This window comes from Pseudopodoces humilis, chromosome 3 (assembly GCF_049639895.1).
Source record: "Pseudopodoces humilis isolate 2021_Gansu_Grassland_sample_001 chromosome 3, ASM4963989v1, whole genome shotgun sequence".
NCBI classification, from domain to species: domain Eukaryota; kingdom Metazoa; phylum Chordata; class Aves; order Passeriformes; family Paridae; genus Pseudopodoces; species Pseudopodoces humilis.
In genome coordinates this window covers 36,795,104-36,818,671 of record NC_142202.1, presented here as the reverse complement: position 1 = coordinate 36,818,671, position 23,568 = coordinate 36,795,104, and the positions used below count along the sequence as shown (strand labels likewise).

The 23,568-nt window shown below is 38.0% G+C and overlaps 1 protein-coding gene across 10 annotated transcripts in view; it reads right to left on the bottom strand.

Annotated features, from left to right (window-relative positions):
- LTBP1 (latent transforming growth factor beta binding protein 1) overlaps positions 1 to 23,568 on the bottom strand; it is a 184,242-nt gene that overhangs the window by 78,327 nt on the left and 82,347 nt on the right. For 9 of the 10 annotated variants that reach the window (XM_088052416.1, XM_005526906.3, XM_088052412.1 and 6 more), the window contains 3 exons: positions 21,089 to 21,366; positions 10,094 to 10,196; positions 4,074 to 4,145 (listed from right to left, as the gene is read on the bottom strand). In XM_088052416.1, coding sequence (XP_087908542.1) covers positions 4,074 to 4,145; positions 10,094 to 10,196; positions 21,089 to 21,366 — 453 coding nt within the window. The remainder of the gene's footprint in view (positions 1 to 4,073; positions 4,146 to 10,093; positions 10,197 to 21,088; positions 21,367 to 23,568) is intronic. The other variant, XM_088052414.1, reaches the window with a different exon arrangement.

Sequence of the window (23,568 nt, the reverse complement as noted above, 5' to 3'; positions counted from 1 at the left end):
CATCACAAAAGAACTTCTTTGAAAGACGGTTGTTGACTTAGTAACTAAGTAACATTAAACAGCATTTCTTATTAACGAAGCTCTTTTATTACTTAAAAGTACTGAAATAAATATACAACATGCAGAGAAAACGAATTTATTACTGTGCTTTAGGAACAAATGTAGGAGGGAAGAATATACCTTCAAAATTTATCTTAAATCACAATGAAGCCAAGGGAAAAGTGCTTCAAGTCCCTCGAGCATGTGATTATAGAATTTGATCTATCAACATACAAGTACTAGTTTCTACATGCTCATAAACATTTAATTTTAAGAATATAGGGACTTTCCAAGAACTTCCATGCACTTTTTACTTCATTGCAAAACAACAAGTGTTCAGGTATTTTTCCAGTTCTTCAAGATAAGATTTCTAAAGTGCTCTGTTGGCAATATGTTAGTTTCCTGAAAAATGAATCCAACCTTTTCACCAGCTGTTTTTTCCATTCTATTTCAGTTTTCCAAGAAAACCATTAGCAGACTAAGGAAACAATAAGTATAACTCTAAGCAGGGAAGCAGAAATTAGTATTGCATGTGGGTTCTGACAAAGTTGCAACACTGATAAGCTGTATTTTGGCTCTAATGACAGCCTTAGGGCATCCATGTGTGTACATGTAATAAATCACCCCATTGAAAAGATAATTACTGAGGGGGGAAAAGCTTTCTTGATAGTAATTACACTAAACTGCTTGAATTAACATACCCACAGATGGTTCTTTGTGGTCCTACTCACACATTAGAGAGAAGAATACTTGATTACATTAGTTCACTCACTTGAAATGAAAAAAAAAAAAAGATCTGGTTATTAATTGTACTAATACTCCTTAGCTGATGAAGCCTATGTAGACTTTTGACTGCAAAACCAAAATAGAACAAAATGTTAATTAGGCTTTTAGGCCTGAGCTTCCAATGGCAGTGAAAGCTGGACAACATCTAGGTGAAAAAAACAATCTCTTTTAGCTGCAGGCAGGGATTCAGAAATATATCCTCATTTCTCTTTGGTCTGGCAGCCCTGGCCCTCTCTAAGCATGGACACAGCATGCATACTCTTTCAGCAGAGAATAATCTAATTAAAACTTACACTTGCATATGGACATGCTGTTCCACTACCTTACAATTTAATTGCAAGGATTCTTAAAGAAATATGAATACTCCCACGCCAGCAGCTTAAACAGCTTTCTTTTGACATCTACAGCTGTCCGTGTTAGTGATATGGACAGCTCTTTCTTCATTAGCCCTGGCTTCCTCTCTTATAGAAAAGCATGTCTGCTTCAGATAAACAAACAGGACACTTCTGGCTGACCCACTGAGAAACACATGCTAATAACCATTTCAGGGCTGAAATGCACCCTGACAGCAGCTTTCATATATGAAGCTAGCTTTCCTGAAGAACTTTCAAACCAAGGTCAAAATCCTGACCCTCTGAAAGAAAATGGTAATCTTGTTACTTCAATAGGACTAAATTTCATTGTGGCTCTGTTTCTTGGGTATTCTGTCTCCCATTTGTATCTCCTTATTGGAGGGTGGTAGTGAGCAAATCACGCAGAAGCTATTCAAACGTCAGTAAAGCAATAAGGGGAACTTTCTACCTCATCCCTCTCCAAAAAGTGAAGATATTGTCCCCATCCTAAATTCATCAACAGTCTACTCCCTGCTAAGATAATCCTACTATCATGATTAATTTGATGATTAATTATGATTAATTAATTAATTATAATTAATTAATGATTAAACACTACATTATAAGTTTCCATGTATCAACTGCAAGTTACATTTAGAGTCTACAGCTCACTCTCTTCTGGGATAGTGACAGCAATATAAAAATAATTGTTTAAAGCCTCCTATTTCTTGCAGTTTTAGTCATGTAGTACAAAAATGTGTCGGGGAAGAATTATCAAAATCCAGTGCAAAACCCAGTGATTGGCCTACCAGGTACAGATCTACTTCTGTACACTATTGTGGCAGTACTCAGTTCCTTCTTATGCTTCTTATGAGACATAGGTTCTCACTCTCTCTCTAACAGCCTGTCACTGCTCAGTGAAACAACTTCCTGGCCTATTTCTAGCAACCTTCACGAGCATCAGACCATTTCGAACTGTCCATAACCCCTGAATAAGGATCCTAGTTTCCATGAAATAAGGTTTGCCAACACCTAGGTTCAAACTCTTGAACCAAACTGAATGCCCTGCTTGCCTTTAAATGCCTGCTGGGTTGCTGCTGTCTGAAAACATTGTGTATTCTGTGGGGTTTACACACCACTACTGAAGATATCAAAAGCTCCTGTTTCTCCTGGATCATGCTCAGAGGGTTGCATGAGGACATCAATCTGTCATGGCATCTTCTAGACACTTTACAGGCTGGAAGTTAGAAAACCTCTCTTTGCAGACTCTGAAAAACCTTGTGACTATTACATGGAACAAGACAATCTCTTTCAAAATAGCTGGAACTCTCTTCCTGAAATACATACATCACCTGCATGTTTAATTTGAGGCATAAAAAGGCTGCCCATTTACATCTGACACTCACCTCCTTCACCTTTTCACATTGCAGTCCTCATTAACAAATTGCCATCAACATCTCCCCATCCCTTTTTACTTATTAAGAAGACTTTACAGTCTTTCACTGCAGAGCAGGCAACAAGCTCTTGAGATGCAATTGGCAGCTCTCCTCCATTTGTGTTTTTAGTGTTTTGACCCATCCATTCCTCGAAATGCCCCTACCCTGCAAGCTGCTAAATCACTAGGTAGAGACCTGAGCAGCAGATAGGCTCAGGCAGCTGCAGATAGCAGCTCACATCTCCCTCAGCAGTGAAACCGCATGATGCTTCTGTTTAGTGATCCACAAACTTTATTTTGGTGGGCAAATAACTTCTTTATGCAACTGGCTATTGTACATTAATATGCAAAGTGAAAATTTTCAGTTAAATAGGATTAAATTTATGTCCAAAATATCTACAAATATCCTTCAACATCAACTCTTCTTTCATTTTATCCAGCTCTCCACCAGCACTGCTATTTGTTGTGACCTTTTATCCCTTGCAGTATCAACACTGATCAAGAAACTCAGCCACAGCAGTATCAGCTTCACTTGAATTTGTTTTTCCTTTCCTTCCCAAATCTCTCTCCAGAACACTACTGCAAGATTGCTTACACCATCTCAGAGCTCCTTTTTCTTGTTTACTTGTGCTGTGCCAAACAAGCCAGACAAACAATTAAGCTTTTTCCTACATCCTCACCTGGCACCTCTGCGCAGTGCTCCAAGATACACAGAAAGAATCAGCGCATGTCTGTGGTCATCTCTTCAGCTTTGTCAGACAGAGCTGCTACAGACCAGGAGAATTCAAAATTCAAATGTCCCAAGCCTTGTTTTGGAGCTGCACGATCATGCAGACCCCACAACCCTGTATGTTTTGACAACTTCTATATTTATCACCAGGTGATGATCATCTTGGATTAACACAACTAGGCTGCATCTAACTCCATACATCCTCACCTGCACTATGCACATTCTGGAAACAGGTGGGTCACTTCTTTACATGGCAGCCAGGTACTCATTCTTTTCATCTCTACTTGCCAGGCATGTTATCTGGCTTTTCTCAGTACTGTTGTACCTAGCCTCCTGAGTCCCAAAGAATTCTTCTCTGATTACTCTAGACTTTCATGATTACAGAAATTGTTCTGTATAGCTAGTTTCATCTGACTTAACTGAGTACGTCCTCAGATCCACTGTTTAGCAAAAAAACTGACAAAACAATGCATTTCTACAGAAAAACAAAGTAAAATAATCCTTATGAAGTCATCTTTATACATCATCAAAGAAAATGAGGGTATACACAGAAGTTTCAGAAGTTATTTTCCCTGGAGGAAAAAAATCACAGAGTTGCCAATATTTGGAAAGAGTCAAAAGTATACTCAACATTTGTTCCCAAATATAAATCAATGGACTGGATTAATTCATCTAAATCATCAGTATCAAAAAAGCTGTCACAGAAAGCCAGTACTAAAAAGAAACACAATCAGTTTGGGTCCTATCATACCTTGACAAAATGTAGCATTGATTCTCTTGTAGCCTTGTGGGCATTCCATCATAGGACCGTATCCATGGTAAGCTGAAAAAAAAAATACATCAGTTAAATACTGGTAATTTATATGCTTGCAGAGCCTGATAGCTAAATTACTATATAACTATATTTAAAAATTGTAAGGTTTTGTGATAAATGGTTAAGCAAAAAAGACAAAGAAAATTAAAGATTGTACAGGTAACCTTAATTCTATTTTTTCAACATGTGTACCACTTAAGTCTTCAGTTGTCCAGTCAAATTTGTGTTAAAAACAAAACAAATCTTTGAAATTGGGATATTTTTCCTCCTATTTGTTCTGAAATATTAAAATAATTACTTTTGCAAACCACTTACAAATACCACATTTGGAAAATATAAAGTTGAAGATTCATTATGGAAGCATTTAGGATTTACCTAAAAGAGCTGATGAATTTTAGAATACTAAACTCCACTTATTGGCTGATCTGTGTAAACAGTCAAAGATGTGACAACACTGCAAAATAAATACTGAATTCAATTTTGCCAAACTAGAAAGTTTTGTTTTCAGTTAACCAGCTTTTTATTTCTATTTATTGTGTCTTTTCTCCACTTAAGACTGCTTTTCAGATTACAGAAAACTGTTTACTGATTCTTAAACATCATAAATGAGAGCAGTAACTTCTTTGTTTGGTTATGCTTTAAAAGCTAACTTCTTGGCAAAGCCCAGTACTTTGTTAAGCATATAGCACTAAACTTTTGGCTCTATGATCACATAAATGCTTTTAATAAGAGTCAAGAGAGTTTCCCATAATTTGAATGTTACAACAGAGATACCTTACATTTTGTCAGATCTTTTGTTTCATTTCAAAAGTATTCCAAATGTTCAACAGACAAACCTCCAAACCTACCAGATTCATTAGTTTCCATCTTTACTGTGCATAAACTGTCAAATAACATAGAAGACCTGAATAACACAATGCTATTGAGTAGCCTCCCTTCACATAATGTCTGAATCACACATTTGCCCCTGCAGCTTACTTTAGACCTGGCACCTGGTTGGCTGTAAAGATGGAAATATATATATATATAAAAGGAAATTGTTTTAACTAGTTCTAAAGCTTTCCCTATTATTTGGAAAATTTTAAGTGATGATCTTGAGTAGCAGGCTTTGGAGTGAGATACTTTTATTTCAAATTTCAGTGAATTATTTAAAATAATTGCTTAAATAAAACAGTGAAATCCTCCTTAGATTATTGCATGAAGTGCAAAACAGTGAAACACACACAGTAAAAATACAGCTATGTTATTACAGTTCTGAACACATACTTTTTCATTTTTACACTGACAACAATCATTTTAACACCAACTACAACTTGAAAATTTTGTCTCTCTATTAAAGTGGCAGTTACACATTAAGTTTCCAAGGCAGATTTTTCAGTCTTTTCCTAATGTTAATATTAAAACCAGTTGAAATGTAAAGGAGAATTCCAAAAGTACAATGCATTAGTCTACTTCTGATCCCCCAAAAGTGTCAATGAAACTCCTAGTACTCATGTGGGCAGAATAAAACTCTTACTCAAAATGTCCTGACTGATCTGTGAACAGGCCGTAACAGACCTGATTTAATTCACACTAAAACCAGGAGAGGCTCTGTAACTTTCTGTAGGCAGGAATGGTACCCTGCAGTGCAGCCTGCTGAATGAAAACAGCTTCCAGTTGTAGATGGAGACCAGCCCATAATCTATGCCAGGTCCTTTCCACTTTCCAGTGCTGCATCACATTTTCTCTCCCAGGGTGACTCAGCTGCTCTAGAAAGGGCAGTAGTGGACTGAGGTCAGAGATTTTAACCTCTCCCTCCTCCTCATCCTCCTACTCCCACAATGAACTGGAAATTGACAGCTTACCAGCAGCTGTTTTCTTCCTTTCAACAAAGAGCAGAAACGTAAGCAAGTCTCAGTAGAGAAGAAGCTTGTTCAGTGATGGCTAGTGATCCATGTGGGAGCTGGAGTCTGACATTACTTTCCTTTTACTCACCTAAAAACCTGTTCGTAATTACTAAGTTACCAAGAAGCCTGACCAATCACAACATCCCCACGTAACACAGAAACAATCTTCCTCTTATAAGTTGTCTTCTGTTAGAAGCCCTTAAAAATGGAGACCTATTCCAAAACTTCTTTTGGATTTCAGCAATACTGAACAACCCATAAATTTACAGACATGGCAGCTGTCTCAGGCCAAGGCATTTACATTTGCAACAGGACAGAAGCCCTGACTGAGCAGTGGCTGTTACCCAATGACTCAGGTCTTTACAGAGATGACAGAACCCTCTGTAAGACCATGGGAACGAGACATATGCAAACTTATGCATGTCCTTAGGTAGCTGATTGAAGAGAGAAGTGCCTGCTAGTGACACTAAAGTATATGCTTAAATATTTTGCTGAAGTGGGTTATGCGGAAGATCACAACCTGATTACATATTATTATAAAAACATATCCAGTTTAAATGAAGTTTAGGAGGCATAAAACCATAAAAACAAAAGGAAGTCTGTTTGCTTCCATAACATTTACAATAAAAAAGGTAACACAAACTTCGTGAAATATCAGAACAGGTCAGAAACACAAGCATAGATGTCACTTAACTGATAACTTACTAATTATTTACTTGACTCCCAAGTTTTTCCATCCTATATCATATAAATTTATGTATATAAAAATATATACATATTCTTTTTTCCACTGAAGCATTCTCATTTATTTATTTATTTGCAAAAATAAAAATTGATAATAAAAATAAAAATTGAGGTCCTCATCACCTCAATGAATCCCTCAGCACCTACTCTAGACTTCCATTGAATCTTCTAACAAATTTACATTTATCTTTGGAAATTGTTTACTGTACAGAACCATAACACTGCTATACTGTCATGAGGCTTAGTTTGACACCTATGTCCAAAAGATACTTAGATCCAGATTCAGAACATATTTTGGGGTTTCAAGTTTTGTGCCTAAGTGCAAACTGAACATCTCTAACATTTTAAGATTTTGTAAGATCACTTAAACACCTGCAAAACATTAAACGTATCACCTTCAATTCTCAAAAAAATCTAAAAATTCACCATTTGCATCCATGCAGAATTGCATAAGACACAGCATGATTAAATAGCATCATGTTTAGAATCATTACTAAATCAAATGTAGCCTAGAGAAAATAGATACACTTCTACTAAACCATTGAATCTTGACGGATTCAATGAATATTCTTGAAGCATACACCTACCAAATCACACTCTTGATATAATGACCCTGTATTTTAATCTGGATAAAATAGATAGTGCAGCCTTCTCCTCCTCCCATCTTAAAACACTAGGATACAGTGAGAACTCACACCTAGAAAGATGAGAAATGTGTCCAATTATGTCTAGGAGACAGAAATCCTTACTTTCCAGGAATGCTTTAATCAGAAGGAGAGGATTATTCCAAGTGCCACCATTCTCTGCCTCTTCCTGAAATTATACAGTTACATTCAAAAAACCATTCCAAATTGAGCCAGAAAGCAGGAGTGAGCATGACTCATACTGTAAGTAATTAAGCACTCTGGGAAAGAGACTGGGTTCCTAGATCTGTTCCAAGAATTGTTTCTACATTTTATGGGTTAGGGCATCTCCTCATAGGTATAAAATGTAGATTAGAAATTATTCTGGCAAATAAAGGAACTCTGAAGTGTCCCATCTTGAGCAAGCATGCTAATCGTTAAAATTTTTTATAGCAAAAGGACACTGCTCATCTCATTAACATTTAAACAAATTATTCTTATGCTTTGAAAAAAGAGTGGTGGACTTTCCTTTAGGAGAGGTTTTTAGGTTGAGTTAAAGCACTTCTCTGTACCCACTTAAGAATCATCTGTGGATCAGAAGTTTGTCACAGTTTTCCTGTTTGCTTGCTTTTAACACTGTGCTGGATACCGTGCCTTTAAGCAGCTGCCTGATCCAGACATCTACTGTGGATTCCAGGCTGAGACAATCAGTATTTTACCTGAACTATGAAGAACTAACAAGTGTGCTTCCCTTCAAACCAGGCACCAAAAATTTGTATTAGTAGTTCCAACAAATTTTTGGTTGAAACACATTTCAGGTTTTTGTGATTTTTCTCATACCTACATCCAAATAAGCAACATTTCACTTGTCAATATGATTCAGATGAACTAGATTTCAGTTCTAGTTCAATTGCATTGTCTGAATGCTTCTCAAACTCTGTCAGGCTGGTGCTGTGACCACTGCCCTGGGGAGCCTGTTTCAGTGCCCAACCACCCTTTGGGGTTAAGAACCTTTTCCTGATATCCAACCTAAACCTTCCCTGACACAACTTCAGGCCAATCTCTCAGGTCCTGTCACTGGGCACCAGAGAGAAGAGATCAGTGCCTGCCCCTCCTCTTCCCCTCACAAGGAAGCTGTCACTGCAGTGAGATCTGTCCTCAGTCTCCTCCAGGCTGAACTGACCAAGTGACCTCGGCCATTCCTCCTCATACAGCTTCCCCTCAAGTCCCTTCACCATCCTCGTGGCCCTCCTTTCGATACTATCTAATAGTTTCATGTCTTACATTGTGTCACCCAGAACTGTCCCCAGCACTGGAGCTGAGGCTGCCCCAGCTCAGAGCAGAGCAGGACAATCCCCTCCCTTGCCTGGCTGGCCATGCTGTGCCTGATGCCCCCCAGGACAGGGTTGGCCCTCCTGGCTGCCAGGGCACTGCTGGCTCAGGTTCAACTTTCCAACAGGCACTGCTCTCCAGCCTCTAACTCCGCAGTCTGTGTGGTACATCCAGGGTTGCCCAGGGCCAGGTGCAGAATCTGGCACTTGTCTGTTAAATTTTATATGGTTGGCATGCATGCTCATTTTAGAAACTGTATGTACATGCTACAGGAATAAAATAGATACCTGAGTCTTATTAACTATGACCTTCAGATACCCAAGGAGGCTCTCTTTCTAAAGCACATCAGAAGATACGCATACTCCAATGCACCAAATGTTTCAGAAACTAGCAAATCAGACCATAAATTTATATCAGTCTCCTATGGAAGGAGGAGTCAGAGAAATAGGAGAAATAGGAGATTTTCCATTGGAAGTGTATTTACATCCATATTAAGACTTACAGAGAAACATATGCTTCCAAAAAAATCAAATACTGAATGTATTTCCAGCTATCTGAATAACAGGGTTCTAGAAGAACTGGGTAAGAATGGCTGCAATTTAATGACCTATTTTTAGCCCAGTAAATGCAGGTCCACTCCATCTGCAAAACAGAGATCACATTATCTTTTCCCATCTTTCATTTAATGCCGAAAATATGACATGACACAGAAGTATTACTATTCCCGTGCAACAATAATGTAATTCACAAAAAGTTCAAGAGATTATCCTTACCCATCATGCAAATAATTCAAAATTCTTTTCTTATTATAATATGATGTAAAATCATAATAAACTGGTGAAGAAAAGTCTTTGTCTAATTGTTGGGGAAGATATTTCAAAAGCAGAGGAAAAAAAAGCAACCAACAATTTAGAGCCTGGAAGACCTTGGCTCCAAACTTGAAATTTCATCTGCAGTCCCGAGAGGTCACTGCATTCTCTCCAAGCAGAAACTGGCGCCTCTATAATTTAAGATTTCTGTGCAAACTTAAAAAAAAAAAAAAGAAAAAAAAGAGAAGTCCAGCTGGAAAAGGCAAGATGATTCAATGTGATTACTCTTCCTGCACTGAGTAAATGCAACAGTCCATCACTGACTCAAAGGAGGAAGAAGCAGGGGAAAAAACCCAATGATGTCAACTTTGCTGGCTGCACCAAGTGCCTGCATATTGTAACTGCTGGCATGCAGGGGAATTCCAGTTTCTACAACCTGTCCCTAATCAAATCATAGTACATTTTTTTCTACTAGGTTCCTTTAGTTTTTTTCCCCTCTGAAAAAAGAGAAAATACTACTTGAGGGGGAAAAACCACGAGAATAACAATAAAATAGCACTTACATGGCTTCTTGGGACATTTCTGGCATTTGTTAAAACCCCAGGAAGTACCCACGGTTCCACAGCAGTCTTCTTGCTTGGAAAGGCCAGGAAGTGCTTTGCCACACTGAAATAGTCAGGTAAAGAATACTCTGGTTAGTGATACTGTACAACACTCCCAGTACAATGTTCTTTTTCAGTTATTTTGAGTTAATCTCTTGCTGAAACACTGAAGATTCAATGGAGCTCTTAACTGAACTTAAATGGTGCTCACACATTGCAGAGGCTCTCTAGACAGACATTAGCAAATTAAGTGACATTATTAGCTTCCCGTGTCAACTTGAAAAGGAGGAAAAAACAGAAGAAAACAGTATGTCATAGGAATGAGTGAGTATATTTCTAAGGTAGCAACTCACCGTTGGAAGCTATAGTTCTCATAAAAACATGCTTGTCCACTTTTTCAAAAGCTATATGAATTATCTCAAATACCTTATAAATTCTGAGGTCCATTTTCATTTCCCCAATGACCAATAACATATTTATTATGCTTTATAATAATAAGAATATTAATATTTAGAAGCTTACAACATAGTAGTTATGTTCTTGAATTTTCCAATTTTCTTGCATTTTGCATGGTAAAGAGAGCTTAAATGTATTTTAGCTGCAGACATTAAAACGACCCCCCAAACATCTAAACCTGCCAATTAGGTATACAGTGGAACACACAAAGCACAGAAGTCCACAACAGCTGCACTTAGTAATACTTTCAAAGCAAATGTGATATAAATAGGCAGTGCAGCAAACAATTCAAATGTGCTGAAGTGTGAATCCTCAGGACGGAATGAAGAGACTTCCCCTAATCTAACTCTGCTTTCTGACAGCGTGTAAACCTCTGACCCAAATGTTCACTGCCACAGAGCTTTCAGCTCAAGACAGCTGGCTCACCCTATGCCACAGGCTGTGGCCTTGTGGTTGCTCTCAGCTGGTAACACAGCCACTCTGCAGTGCAGACGCATGCTGAATGCACACGCACTGACAGCTTCCTCCAGCTTTCCCAAAATTTTTCCTGTGTGCTCTTAATCATACATGAGCCAATGATATTTCTGAAGCAGTTACCCTGTGTAGCTTTACAGCATGACTATTAACAGGATAGCAAGCTACTCCACAAGGGTTCTGACTCATCAGAGGGTCCCCTCTGCATGGGAGGGGGCAGCAAGGCATCATCCCAGCCATTTTCTCTGTCCCTTTTTCACAGATACTCCCCACACATCCTGAAGTATCTCAACAAATTAAAAGCACCACCAGCTCACTATTTAAACATCAGACTGCAGCTCAGCACTTGTATCAAGTGAAGTTTAGACCTGTGTCAAGGGATGTGTGAGAACTCTGAAGTGTCCTCCATCTCACTGACAGCCAGCCACACATGTCCAAGTTTTTAGCACCACACCAACTTGGCATGGCTATGGCGTGCCTCTGCCCACTACCTATATACAGGTTAGCACCACCTGGGCTTTGAGCCTCAGCTTGGCATAACACATAAACAGCAAAAGAACAGTGGCCAAACAGGTTCAAACAGTCTGCTCAGTTACTGTGCAATTTTAGGAGTCTATTTTCACATTACTGTCTAGAGTGGGTCTGGTGATAAATTTTCCTGTTGCGAGAGATGAGAAATAATCCTTGCCTGGATGGTTATTTGACTGTGTTAAAACAGTGGAGTATCTCAGCAAGTCCCACCTTTCAGATGCAGGCCCAAGCCTACCCTAGGTGAATGTAGATATTTCAGCTGTCTTGCACTCCCCTCTGGCTTAGGCACTGGAAGGATTAATACAAGGCTGACCATTCCTAATCAGTCAGAGTCCACTGAGTTCTGCTTCCATAAGCAACTCCCAGCCCCGTACCTCAGAAATGCTACCAAGATGCATAAATGGGGAATTCTGCACAACTTCCTCTGCCATAGCAGCTCTGCTGTTTTCAGAACTGAAACAAGCTCTTCCAACTGCCCCTAGCTAGAGAATACACAGATCATGCTGCACATCCCAAAAGCTCAAAATAATCTCTCAACTGAAGAGTACTCATAATACCTCCTCTACGTGATTACCCTAAAACCTTAGAGAGTTCATGTTACATCTTTACTCAATGCTGGCCTTCTCAACCTGCATCCCAGGCAGGCATGCTCCAGGAAGGACCATTTTACTTAATAACCACAGCTACCAAGTTTTGCTTTATACTTGCAGATGCTCAACCCCTTTCCCAGAGCTTCTTCAAAGACAGAGAAACCACTTGCTAAAGTTGTACACTGAGGCTGTTATCAAGAGCCAGCTAAAGCATTTGCACCCAGCTCTTCTCCCTCTGTTTTACAACCCTCCACTCTGCAAAAAGAAATGGGAAGAATCAAGGCTGGTGTTGCATCTCCAGTCATGATCTCAGAAATGGAGCATTTGGGCAGTGAGGCACACTACCTAACAGCCAGCAGTTTCTCTTCAAGGTCAAAACCTCAAGGACACATCCCAGGAGCTCCTGTGTGTTGAGGCAAGATTCAACTAACATGAGAGCCAACCCCATGAACTGCCCCCACCGTTTTTTCCCTTTTCCCCAGAATAGAAAAGGTGTCATCTAATAGTAACTAGCTAAAAAAGAAGAGAAAAAAGAAAGGAGGTGAGAAGGAGGAAGATGGACTAGCGCCTGCTTATAGTTTAGGTGTGGTGCTACAGCATTTGCACACTACTGAAAATCATGATCTTTGTGGTCATAACTTTTTCAAATTTCCATATAAAAATCATGAGCAAAAATAAGGATGCCAAAGTCTGAGTCATCTGGCAAGTGTGGTTTGCAGTCCTGTCAGTAAAAACTGGCAATGATTAAAACTGCTGCTCCCAGTGCCTCTATGGTGAATTAAAGCTTGAAGAATCAATGATAATTTGGTTAACATCCAGTTCATTGTAGAAACTGGGCAACAACGAAAAGCAGCTCCCACATGGGGCTCCTATTGCCTTAAGATCTGTGTAATTTTGGAGCTATGCATCACAAAACATGAGTGCTCTGCAAAGTCCTAATCCAAGCAGAAACAGAGTTCTTCTGTGGCTACTAAACCCTGATTTCTCTGGTACATCTAGTAGTGCTTCGTATACTCCAAACACTCATGGCACTGCACAAACTGTTCCCTAGCCAGCTACATTTTCATAAGATGCTCCCTCTTTTCAGCAACCTCAAGCATATATGAACTGAAGCTCTATTTCTACAGGTCTCAGAAACATTTATAGGTAATTCCTTTCCACTTCAAAAGTCTTAACCCACTTCCTACTACCTAGAAGAACTCATTAGTTCTTCAGACAGTCTTTTTCAGTCTCTGACTAACAAGTGACTGGAAGTCACTTGGAGGATTTAGTAACTATTTTTTACTTTGTTTCACCATGTAACAACTCCAACACATACTTACAAGACTAAAATAAGCAGGAAAGCTAAACACAGGCATGCTTGACTATGCATGAAGATAATGCCATTCTTTAAGCTTAGGTTTACACTTTTCTATCCATCATCTACATGTATTTTAAACTAATCTAGTCTGTATTCCTGAGGGCTCCTGGAAAAGAGTACGGATTTTCATGAATGATATCTCTATCACAAGCTAATGATTTGGAAATAAGTCTTACTGGTTCAGAAGGCAAAGAATTCAGGAAGGTTTGGTATGAAAGAGCTCAACTGTGCTGAAAGAGGCTCTGCAGTAGCAGCAGTATGATGCACACATGGTACTGCTATAAAACAAAGTTCTTCCTGGGTAAAGCGCTCAGAGACACTGAAAGTATTGTTTCAAATCCACATATTTTTCCTCATGCGTGCCTGGGCTCCTATGCCAATATTTTATATAACTGAAGGAAGTACTGAATATTCCCACTGGTAGACTGAAATTCTGGCTGACCCTGTGCTGGTGCACAAAAGCCACCCCAAACCACATCACCTCTTTGTTACTCTGTCCGGACTCCAGCCTCTGCCCCATCTCCACAGCCCTAGAGTGCTAAGCTGTGTATTGCCACCAGCCCTTCATGTCTTTTCCAATGCCAGGGAAAAGGAAGGATTATATCCCTGAAATTCATCTGCTAAGGCAGTAAAGGAAATTTATTCAGCTCCCTGTAAAGTGCAGTAGGGAGCCCAGTCTGGCAATTACCCTCAGGGCAACCGCAGAGGATTCGGGCCAAGGGACCACAAGGTTTCCTGGGAGTCCCACTCCTGCGTGACCCATCCACAAATCCGTGTCACAAGCTGTTAGTTAAAAACCACAATACAGGCATAAATAAAGGAGTGTCACATGATTAAGTATGATTGAAATTGATAGGTGCTTTGCCTGAGCTAATAGCTAATGACTGGGACTCAGCTCAAAAGACTGCATTTCACATACCACAATAGCAGAAGTGAATGGATACACTGTTTAACTTTCTGCAAACCATTCAACAGGCACAGACCTTGGACTGTTGCTTCTTTTTTTTTTTTTCCTATAGGCACAACAAACAGAGCAAGAAACCTCAAACTTAATAAACTGCATTACTGAAACAATTAACAGACACACTTAATTAGCTTACTGACCAGCTGAATGACAGGTTGTTACAAATGAAGAGTGTTATCCCATGTAGCACTGGCTCACTAACAGCCATTGTCTCATAAGCAGAGGAGAGAAACTTAAATACTTCCAGACTTTCCAGAAGAACTGGTAAAGAATTTGTTTTGGCTTAAGCAGAACATTCTTCATAAGCAAGTAAAAATTATCCAGCTTTCTTCTATTTGAGTAATTAAAACAATGTTTGGTGTTTTTGGTATCTGATACATCTTTAATCTTCTGATATTTCAGAGTATTGATCTTGCAAAGAAACTACTGCAAATGAAGCATTAATCCTGGAAATGAATCCACACCAGTTTCTGACAGTCTATTTGTTTAAGAACTTCAGAAGCCAAACCATGAGCTTCAAGGAATTCCAGACAGTTATTTTATTTTACAAGATGGTATTTTTAAGACTATTCTAAAGAAAAGAGGTTTGAAAAGTGCTCTAAGAGAAAAAGTTGCTGCTTTTTTTTTTTTTTGTGTATGAAGCACAAAATTTTACCACTTCTCTTGCCTAAAGATAAATATGAAAGTTCATTCCATACAGCTGTCAAAAAAAGAAAATACCTGAAATTTACCTCCACAGGAAATGTTTTCTTAAATGTGAAGTTGGACAGGGATGCTTATACAGTTGAATGAATAACTTCAACAGGCATATTACTGCTGTCATCACCTCCACACTACATACACTATGATCGTATTGCATACAGTAGTATCAATATTAGGTTAGGCATTAAGGGCTATCAACATATTTTACTGTTCTGATTTCTAACTCAAAAACTTTGATGCATTTGTTTAATATTTCCCATAATGAAAAACTCACCAATAATCAAAGCCCAGTTTTTAAAAACTGTATGTATGTTCTCAAAGGTAAGTACCCAATCAGGGTATGCTCATATCTGAATGAGGTAAATGCTTAATGATTTGCAGTCAGAAACTCACCCACGGTACAATGTTGATAATTTATGACCTTTTCCAGCTGCCACCTATCACTTGGCTTTATTTTGCATTCTATTGATTCTGACAGCAGACAGAAACGTGTTGCTCAAACCAAAACAAATGTTTCCTGTAAACGACATTGCTGAAACAAAGTATTAAATAAACTGCCGCCATAGAAATTTATCCCACTTAAGATGTTGGTTAACTAGTATCTGTTGATCAGACATACTAAGCAGCACTTGAAACACATCTGAATGCATATGTGAGAGTTTCGATTGCACTGAAAAATGAACCCCTGCAATTTTCAAAAGTATTCCCTAGTGTTCATCATTAATGTTATTTATTAAACCATTTAAATAATCAAAACCAATTAATTAAAACCATTGATCTGTCAAAATATGCTTCTTTTGTCTGCTATAGATGTCATATTGTGATTTTCTTTAATATGATTTTTCAAAGCACCACTATACTCCACCAAATTTCACTTCACAATACCAAGACAGCTCTAATTCAGGCGTCCTTTTGAACAGAGCTGTAGCAAGTATGGACCTTTTCTGCAACACCTTTTAAAGCACTTTGCAAGGGAAGCACGAAGCATCATGCAGCAAACCACTGACTAGTGAGGAATGGAACATATACCCCAACACAGCAACCTAGAACCGACTTCACTCTAAAATACCACAACAAAAAGGGGGGATCAGAAAACAGTATTTCTGAAATTCTTGCAGTGATCATTTCAGTAAGCAGTCCAGCTCCTCCCAACAGTTACACAAGGAGGAATGAATAAAGATAGGCACACATTACTTCATAGTCTTCTATGAAGATATCCAGCTTCTCTTCTGGATATTTTGCAATGTGCTTCTTTCATCAAGGTAAGCAACTTCAGTATCTGTGTCTGTAGAATAACAATGGTTTTTTATCTTGTTTTTAAACTACAGATGCTGAGATCACTAGAAGTCTCTTTCAGTAAACCTAATACCCAAAAATATCTGCTAAGAGGACAGCATTACATGTGAATCTAGACAAAAAGAGTCTGATTCAGACAAATTTTAGACAAAGCTTCTCCAATTTCTTGCTGTTTGGAAAAAAACACTTCCTTTTTTACATAGAAGCAAAGAAGAGACCCAAACAATTTTGAAGGAAAATTCCTCCATTTTTTCAGCGATAATACTGCAGTGCAGTAACCATGGGAAACACATCAATACAATTAGCAAACACTTCAAAATTATCTTAAGGGGTTGAGTAGTAGTGCTCAATTATCTCTATATAGATTTTCACAGAGTAGGCAAGTGGATTCCTTTCTTGATTTAAATGCAAAGAAATTATATGCCAAATCAACAGGACACAAGGATACCATCACAATCTTTACTAGATACACCACAACTCTGTAGAAGTATTTTGGGAAGTAACAAGATACCCTGTGTCATAATAAAAACATTTTCATTAGAATTAAAATTAAAATCATCTGAAGAGGAGGAATTAAAGAAGAGAAACAAAATCTTCCTCATTTGCTTGCTTTTTAAATAGGACTTTGTGAATCAGTGGTCTAAGATGACCAGCCCCTTGAATTTTAGAAATACATGGCTTTCACAGGACACTATGCCCAGTCTCCAGCTTTTGAAGGCACCATTATAGAGTGCTCTCCAGAAATTTACTGCTCTCCATCTTAATTGGGATTTTTGTCCTACTGCTTCCATTATGTCTGTTTCCAACTCCAAGTCTCTATTTCTTCTACATCATTTTCTATATAGCAATGGGCAAGTTTAGGTAAAGGTTTGTTTCCTACCCCTTTATGTCAACAGCCAGTTTCTGGCCTGCAGATTAACATGGCTTATGACATACTCTGCAAAAATCTTTGTGGTACTAGGAAAAAGTCTGATGAACCACAACTCTTGTGTGGGACGTACCACTGTGAGCTATCATGTAACATGATAAGCTATCCTGGAGCAATCACCATTAACATCTCCCAGAGGAGAAATAATTGCTGAGTGTTTCACTCAGAGAAAAGAGAGGTAGCCAGGAAAAGTCAATTGATTTGAGAACAAAACAGAACCATCCAAAACACTATTTACTTCCTATAATATCTTTTAAAAATTCAAATAGTAATGCCACTTTTGTAGTTATCTTTCCACTTCAGAGTGCTGAGGACACTTCAGAAAACAATCAAAATTAAACAACACAGACATACATGTTTACATGTATTTACAAAATTTCACACCTTTATTTATTCTTATTAACCAGGAAATTTAATTCCCCTTGCCCTTCTCACTCTCCCTGTCCTTCTGAGCTGGTAGCCTGACATCTTTCACTCACCTTTTACTAGCTTGTTCTCATGGTCGCTGCCTTTGGTTACAATCACTTAGGATAGTACAGACAGCTAAGGGAAGAGAAGGTCTGCAAGAATTCCTATGTCCTTAATGAAAAGTGATTGTAGGCCTGACAGTATGACCAGATTCTTCAACTATCTGTGCCATAACATCCTCTGAACTTCAGCTCAAGGTGGCTCCAGTTGCTAACTGCAACAGTATGCACTCACTTGGAAACTCACTGCAGAAAATGCACTCTGTCTTGGAAACTACTGTTTTTGAATGTGATACATTAAGGGAACTTAACTAAGGTGGGGCAAGAAAGAATGTGCTGGGAGATGAAAAATATTCCACAGAATATTATGAAAAAAACCTCAGAGCACTAAAATCAAAGGACCTGTAACTGAAGAACAGCTGAAATTCAAGGAAGATAAGGTGAGAACAAGGGATGGAGAGAAACATAGAATTGTAGAAGTTACACATGCACACAAAACCACAAAAGAGGTTCTGATACAGTTTTAATCCTGTGCTTTTAGCGTGGACCAAAAGCAAGCTCAGCAAAGCTCTGATCAACTTAGCTGACTTGTCTACAAGAGGCCACACACAAATCCTTCCACCAATCTGTTCTACAGACAGTGAAGTCATCTCAGGAACACAGGATATTTAATAAAACATTAAGACAAATACACAATCCACCCTACAAAAAAAAAGTATAAACACTGATGATTGTTGAACTAAGTATGGGTATCAAATTATCCAGCATCAACTCCAAAAAGGAATTGCAACACATTGCTACTAATAGGGAAAGCTTATTACAGTATCGCATCTGAACAATTAGAGAGAAGCCACTAAGATACAGCAAAGCAAATACGAAAGATAATATGAAAAGGTAATTATTTTAGAGTAGATCTATGAAGCAGTTAAAAAAAAAGTTGTTAACATAAAAATAAATAATAAACACTGACTGTCTGCAAGAAAAATAATAACATTTCAGATTCAAATTTGAAAAGTTAATGAGTCACTTAAATCTCTATTTATGGCAAGGTCTTAAACGAATGCTCTACAAAATGCCGTTCTACAACTCCAATTCTAAACTGAACCATCACTGTAACAGAATGCCTCTGAAATCCTTACTATGCTCTTCAAGATTAACCCTGATCAATGAAATCTGTAAAAATTGAGAGCATGGACTATTCTAAACTAGGAGGCACTACCCTTTCTTGAGACAACTGCAAAGACACATTTTTCCATGGGAATACTGAAACAAAAGTTCTAAAAACTGGTGACTAAGCATTTAGTACGATTCTAAGTCAGACATAAGGGTAATGAAAGCTTATTTTCCCTTTTCTCCTCCTTTAAAAGGAGATACAACAGCACCCACTACTAAGTGTAAGACCAAGGAATTAATTTTGTATTCCTTTATATATGAGTACAAAAAGAAATATAAAAAAATAATAAGCAACTAATAATTATCACACTTATTTCCAGATTTTTAGGATTGCACATTATGATATGCTTCTTAGATTGCTCATTTTTAGGAAATAGACAGAAATGGTTGTTTGACACAAGCCTATTTTCATTTTTTCATGTAAAATCCATGAATTTTCATTTGACCATGTGCTTCAACACTTGTTGAAAAAAATATTGAAGGTTTTACTGTGCTTGAAACAGAAAAGCACAAAGAACTCACCAGTGTAAATTAACACTGTAGATCTCAAATCAATCATTTTATAATTACTGAAGTGTAGCCTTTAATGTTCCATATCCAAATTTAACTCTGGTCTTCTAAAAAAATTGTTCATGTGTGATGACATTAAAATTCCATCGCATTTTTCAGAATTAATTACTTTTAAGCATCCTCATGTCAACTTGTTAGAGATGGTAGGTGACCGAGATGAAAAACTTTGATTTCAAGTTCAACATTCTGCCCATGGCAGGGAGAGTTCAGCACCTTAGGACCCAACAACTGTGTCACTTCCATCCTGCTTCTGCATCCTACTTCTGCTCCTGCCTGTTCCCCATTACTGATCCTTTCCAAACTCCCTGCCCATCCATGAGTAAGGGAGTGAGGTCTTTTCCTTCTTTTTTTTTGGTGGGGGGAAGGCAGGGGTTGCACACAGCTTAAGAGCCTTTAAAAAATTTGCTGACAGCTGGAAGAAACAGCCTGAAAAAATACTTGTAAAGGGAATTTTGCTCCAGTCCTACATCTCAGGAATGATGGGTGATGTCCCTTTGAGGGGAAGGCATGCTCTGTGAAATTTTTGGATAATTTTGCTACCAACATCTAACAAGAATTTGTGAAATATGCTGGAAATACATACAATAGTTGATGCTTAAAAATTGGCTAATTTTGGGCGCATGTTACTGGAAGGACCAAAAGCAAAGCAGCCCTTGTGATAAACTTAAAAATCACATCTTCAATGATAAAGTACTTTTTAGCCTGAAAAACAACATACTTATTGTCGAACATTACTTCCCAAAACAAATTATTTTTCCCGAAACCTCACACATTATTTCAGTCAGAGGCATGCTTTCACCTTAAAGACATTTGATCTGAAAAGCCAAATTTCAGAAAGGTACTAAGCAATAACTAACAGGATTTTACTGACTTCTTAACAATCTTTTCACATATCCTTATCAATATATATATATTCAAATATATATGCAAATATAAAAACACATGTTGCTGTTAGAATTATTTCAGGATTGAAAGAAAATACACAATTTTAAACAGTGGTATGAAAAACATGATGTGAAACATACTATTTTCAAATGAACTAAGGTTTTAATGTTGTAATGAACACTGAGTTGGCTTTCACGATTTTTCTATTGCATTCAATGGTCACATTTCAACATATTCAAAACATTAGCCTAAAATACTGTAAAACACAAAGTTGTTGAATAGGAATTTCCATGAGAAAAACAAAATGCTATGGATAAAATAATTGAAACCAAAATGTCAGGGACCCAAGTCCACAGAAAATAAAGACATTAGCTTGAAGGAGAAAGAGGTTCAGAAAAACATGACTTAAAATGTTACACTCTCAAAATAATTTTCTTGCAGAAAAGAAAGTCAAATGCATCCTTTCCCTCCAATTGTTAGATTTTTTGATTTTCTTTTCCATTCCTTTATACAGAGTTTTAATGCTACCTGTCTCACAAGCCTTAGCAAACATTTCTTACCTGTGTCCCAACCGTCTCCTGAAAGCAGCGCCCAAGCTGAGTTTTAACTGAAACAGGAAACATATGAGGAATGGGTTGTTGATTTGTGTAAGCTGTATGTCCTTTCTGGGTCTTCTGATACGGAAGACCTTGGTAAGAGACCTGTGGATGTACTGGCTGAGGTACTTTCGCTTTTTGTCCTGTTGATGTGCTGTCAATCCTTGACACTTGATGGATCTGAACTGAGGCTTCAGGGGGATGTTTCACATGGATATTCACTATGTTAGGAGGGAACTTCACTAAAATAATTGAAGGAAAAACACATAAGAGAAGTTGGTAATAAAACAGGTGAAAAAGATATCTTAGGCACCTCTAAGACATTTATTTTTTGTACATCAGAATTTTTACAGAGTGCCTTGAAGTGACTGAAATATAAATGAAGCCCAAATTTGAGGGTTAGAAGGAAGGCTTAAAGAACACACAGAGTCTCATTAACAAAGCAAGAAAATGAAAAATATTCATGAAGGAAGGAACAACATTTTAGGATTGTAAAGACTGCTAGATAAACACGCATGTCCAAACTGGCTGGTATGACATTAATATTTGCAGTCATACTGTGTAATAAGAATCCCATTCAAAGTTCCAGATTTCATACTCTACTAGGTTATTTTTGGATATATAGTAAGCTTTATTTTCTTTTTCAGATCCATCATCTTTCTCTGGAACACAGAAAAAGCTTCAGATTTCATCCCTTCACCTTTATATACCTGCCAAATCCCAAGTTCACCCCTGCAAGTGTTGCCAGCATCTCAGCCATCTAAAATCACCAGTCCCTTTGCTGAACTTTGAATTCAGGTTTTGGCAGATAAAGGGGGAGGAAATGATTTTCAGACACTTCCATTTTTAAATATGGTTATAGTTTTAGCTCTGGGTACGTAGACCGGGACCCTCCAGTCAATGAAATCTGCACACAACTGCTTGTGACCCTTAAGCCTCTTTTCAATGGGACACAAAATGCCCCTTAAAGTAAATCAAATTAATTTTGGGGTGGGCAGGGAGGAGAGGTGTGCAACAAGCTATGTAGTTTGTAAGCTGCATAACTAAGTTAGCATTTCCTGTGTCTGGCTGGGCCTCTTGTCAGTCTGGCCACTTGAGGCCAGACAATCCATCAGAGGTAGCACCCCTTCCAAACATCAAGAACCAAAAAATACCATTTGACACAGCTTTCTCTATAATGCACATTGGATTGTTAGATCTTCTGGATTATCTCCTTGCCTCCTGAAGTTTGAACTTTTCTTTGGAACTTTATTAGGTATTTTCAGCTCCACTCATCAGGAGGCATATTTCATTTACTGGAGCTACTTTAAAATTATAGTGTTTTGGAGAAAGTGCTTTTCGTTTTTGACATTATATTCATTTCTTTAGGCCCACTATCAGTATTAACTGGTCTCACATACGAATTCCTTAAAAGAAACAGACTTATTTTACACTAACTGCATTGTTTCATTTATGAAAATTGTCAACATACTCTGACAGAAACTTCAGGAATAAAATGGTAGAAAGTCAGCAAAATACGGCTGCAGGGTAAAGATCTTGCCTGTAGCTGAAAACAACCCACAAGCAAAATGTATGCTGCATGAGGTCTGCTAGAGGAAAACCCACTGGGGAAAGCTTCAGTGTTACAAGCAGAAGCAGTGAAGTCCTTTTCAGGCTGTTAGACTGGGTTTGGAGGGCAAGACAAGACAGCCTAGACTGTCTGTAAAAAGAACAAAACTCACCCCAACATTTTTATGTATGAAGAGGGATCCCTCCTCTAGCTGCTAAATCTAAAAAATATATTAGTCCTCAAAATAAATCACTGAATTTCTCTGCTTTAGTGTGTCTCAATCCAGCTGGAGATGTTCAGATACTGAAAACATCAAATTTAGGCTGGGTTCTCCCATGTGGTATTATTATCACAATCCTCTCCACGTCTTGGATCACTGCCTAGATGTGCTCATTTTTACTTCTGCCAGCCATTTCAGGATGAATTGTTTTATTCTTTCTTTTAAAGAAATAAAATACTCATCTCTCAACAATCCAAATCCTCATTTGGACATGTAAAGAGAAGAAAAGGCATTGTGACTGCTGATGATTCCTGTGAGGATTTGAAGGTCAGGAAAAAAATTTTCAAGAGGTCACACTCTTTAGCAATGAGAAACCTATTGTGCATTTTAAGAGAGAATCTGAAGAATAACTATGTCTTAAAAATTTGGGGGTTGTGGACCCCTGTATTGTTTAAAATTATTTCAATTGGAATTACCTAGGCAGAGAAATAAATTGATGCTCTGCTAAATGTTTAGGTAATTATATTCTCTTCTCTAGACGGAGGAGATACTCATAAGTACTTAAAAAACATTGCATTTCCACGATATTGTCAACAGTTCCTTCACAGCTATGTCCCTTTCTGAATACAGCATTACTACTTCAGATTATCACAAATATCTTTTAGCAAAGTTTAG